The 3,837-nt window shown below is 35.7% G+C and overlaps 1 protein-coding gene across 1 annotated transcript; it reads left to right on the top strand.

Annotated features, from left to right (window-relative positions):
* Positions 1 to 2,265: 2,265 nt before the first annotated feature.
* Positions 2,266 to 3,350, top strand: LOC110327691 (olfactory receptor 147-like). Its single transcript, XM_021206822.1, has 2 exons — positions 2,266 to 2,742; positions 2,913 to 3,350. The coding sequence occupies exons 1-2, from the start codon at positions 2,266 to 2,268 to the stop codon at positions 3,348 to 3,350; spliced, it is 915 nt and encodes a 304-aa protein (XP_021062481.1).
* The last annotated feature ends 487 nt before the right edge of the window (positions 3,351 to 3,837 follow it).

Genomic DNA, 3,837 nt, shown 5'->3' with positions numbered 1-3,837 from the left:
CAAAAAAGAAACATATATCATTGTAACATTGGTAAGTACATTTGCTAAAAGGAACACTGTTACTTTCTTGCTGGAAATTTAAATTAGTGCAGTTATAATATAAACAAATATAAGAAGACCTCTAATGATGGAAAAACTTGAATTTTCAAAGGAGCCAGAAATATCTGCTAAATCTGTGTTCTCCAATGTCCAAGTTAGGGTCTCAATATAGATTTATATTGAGGCATCATTCCTGAAGCCTTTTTATCTAATCAGTCTAAATGTTAATATGTATCAAGAAAATGGAGTTGGACATGATGGTATATGTTTAACATTTCAGTACTTTGAAGAATGATGTGGAAGGATTGTGAGTTCAAAATTATCTTGAAATATATAATGAGTTTGAGGCTGGCCTAAGCTTCAGAATGAATTTGTGTCTCAAAAATTGATGTACATGTACACCCAAGTTTTTATTCAATTATAAAGTAGAATAAAATGTCCTTTGCTAGAAAATTTACAGAACTGAAGGTCAATATATTAAGTGAAATAAGCCACTCTCACAAGAACAGGTGTCAGATCTACCAGCTCAGATATAGGGTGTGGGAAGAGGGTACATAAAAGAACTACTAGATATGCAGAAGGGGAAAATGTGGAGGGAGGTAATAAAGTACAAACAAAAAGATGAGTGTGAAGAAAGTATGTGATATTTATCTATAAAAATGTTATATAAAACCTACTCCTTTGTGTAGATATGACTTATTATTAAAAATAGCTAAATTAAAATTTTTGTCTAGGTAATAAACAGAATTTAATATTGAATACTTAATAATCAAGATATTTAAATTATTATAAAATTACTAAATAATATGTTAATAAAAGTGATACACTGGATCTATAATGAATCAATATTAGTGTCCACAGGTATAGCTGCTAATTTATAATGACTTTAGAGACTCCATTCTTGTGTACTCTGGGACTATTTAATCTCTAGTGAGCAGTTCACATCCATTATCATGAATTGGGGCATAAGCACAAATCATTATTTCTTCTCTTTCTACTTGATTGCTTAGAGGTAGTCATAAGGGAGATGTATTCCTGGATATGCAGTGTACTGGAGCACATGGTGGTTCTGAGATCTGGTATATTGCTTTCCTTCAGATACTCTTGGTAAATTCATAACTACAAATGTGAGCTACTATGGTAATAGTTCCTGTAACATCCTGTTTGCAATGTCTTTAAAAGATTAAGGAAAAGGATATTCTTTAGCTGTATTAGTTTAGCTCTACCACATCAAAAAACTAGTTCTTCAAGATTAGCAGAGGTGAGTCTCAAGAAGAATCAGCACTGAGTTGATTAAGAGATTAAAAAAAAAATGCAAGTTTCTCTGGTCTCAATCTACTATATCCATCCATGTGTGTTAACAATAGGAGCTGTGATTTTCAATTACTCAAAATTGCAGAAGGGCTTCTATCCTACTGCCTAATTTTTTTTTTTATTTCTATCTTGGTTCATCCTCTCTCTGGGAGCATTATGAGTATAGTATCTCCAGGAAAAACATCAAGAACATAGCAGCATCCAGAAAAGAGAGGATCATCTCTTTCATAAAACATTGATGTGTACTGCAAATACAGAAATATTATATAAGAATGTATATTGAAAATAGTATTTACAAATTTTTTTCTAAACACTATAACCAACACTGATGTGTTCATTTATCTTTCTTTCCCTCATACATCCTTGGAAGCACATTTATAACTCTGCATTAATTCTCTAATTTAGGCAACAGTTGAATAGAGTGTGTAGAAAAAGAAGAATATGTGGTTGCATGTGAATCTGAGGTAACAGATATTCTGCAAAGTTACTACCAGTGATAGATTCCAGGGCTATTTGAAGCAGGACATCTGGAACCCAATGGACTGGTTCAGATTCCCTTCTAGGAATCAGAACAAGAACTCTGCTCTTCTACTTGAATGCTTTCCTCCTGGTCATTATGTTCAACTGAGGTGTTTAGTAATGTAAGAAAGGATAGGAATCCGGAACCGAAAGGCTAGATAACTAGAAATTTTTAGCCTGAATATGTTTGTCAGTGGGCTTTATTTGTTCATTCTGTCTCTTTGTTTTTCAGTAAAGAGGGAAATAACTCAAATAGATAGAAGTGACACTGAGTCAAAAGTTGAAGTGTTGTTTCAGTATGTTTTGATACCATGAAACACAGGAGAGTTTAAATTATCTCAGGTCCTTTATCTTGAATAAAAGCTTGGAAAAGGAATACAAACAAGTCTGCTGATGAAATATTTTTGTCTCCCCAGAATTTCAATGATAAGCATGTTAACTGGAAATGGCTCCTTTGTGACTGAGTTTGTCCTTGCTGGTTTGACAGATGGTCCAGATCTCCAACTTCCTCTCTTTTACCTGTTTCTAGTGATCTACATTGATGCAGTGGTGGGAGACTTGGGCTTGATCACCCTGATTGTTCTCAGTCCTCACCTGCACACCGCCATGTACTATTTCCCCTTCAACCTCTCCTTCATTGACCTCTGTTACTCTTCTGTCTTCAGCCCAAAAATGCTGATGAACTTTGTCTCTGAGAAGAATTCCATCTCCTATGAGGGGTGCGTGACTCAGCTGTCTCTCTTTCTCTTCTTTGTCATCTCTGAATGCTACATGTTGACCTCAGTGGCCTATGATCACTATGTGGCCATCTGTAATCCACTGCTGTATAAGGTCACCATGTCCTCTCAAGTCTGTTCTATTATATTGTTTGCTTCTTCTTCTTTTATTTTTAATCTAATGTGTCATTCATTCTTTTTTATTAGATATTTTCCTCATTTACATTTCAAAGGCTATCCCAAAGTCCCCTATACCCTCCCCCTACCCTGCTCCCCAACCCACCCACTCCCACTTCCTGGCCCTGGCATTCCCTTGTACTGGAGCATATATCATTTGCTACTTATGTGATGGCATTTGCTGGAGCTTCTGCCCACACAGACTGCATGCTCAGATTGATTTTCTGCAATGCCAATGTCATCAACTTCTATTTACGTGACATTCTCCCTCTCCTCCAACTTTCCTACACTAGGACCTATGTCAGTGAGCTTGTGGTTCTCATAGTTGTGGGTATTAACATCACAGTACTCAGCTTTACCATCCTCCTTTCCTATGTTTTAATCCTTGCCAACATTCTAAACATTCTAAACATCAAATCCATGCAAGGAAGATCAAAAGCCTTCAGTACCTGTAGCTCTCACATCATGGCGATTTCTATGTTTTTAGGGTTAGGGACATTCATGTACTTCAATTATTCTGGATGTATGCATTGCTCTTGTGTTACTGATATTCTCACAAATTTGTGTTATAACAATAACATGTAACACAAAGGCTATGCCATATCATTAGTCTAGACTTTCAATCATTTTCTCTATTTTAAGGATTTCAGGTATATGTGAGCTAGAGGTATATTCACAAAAATAGTATATCTTGTTTAGATAACAGCAAACATTTGCAAGTATAACAATAAAACATAACATATAATTTAACTTTAGATATTGAGTACAATGGCTTATAGCATCGACTCAGATCCCCATAAGGGAGGCAGCTGTGCTGAGCATGGTTAGCTGTCAATGTGTAGCCAACATTCTTTAACACACAGTCTTTGGCTCACTTCCCCATGCCTCAAATGAATCACTATAAACACATAGGCTTACTAAAACAAATGAGTTTACTCTCTGGTGTGAACTATTCTTTTTGATGGAAAACTTCCCGTCATCCTTCCAGTGTCTTTTAGCACTGCCCCCAGTCTGAACTTTCCCCACATAGTTTCCGCATGTCTCTTTCACATATAGATTTTTTTTCTTGATC

Source organism: Mus pahari, chromosome 10, assembly GCF_900095145.1.
Source record: "Mus pahari chromosome 10, PAHARI_EIJ_v1.1, whole genome shotgun sequence".
Classification (NCBI taxonomy): Eukaryota; Metazoa; Chordata; class Mammalia; order Rodentia; family Muridae; genus Mus; species Mus pahari.
This window is presented reverse-complemented; position numbering and strand designations above follow the sequence as displayed.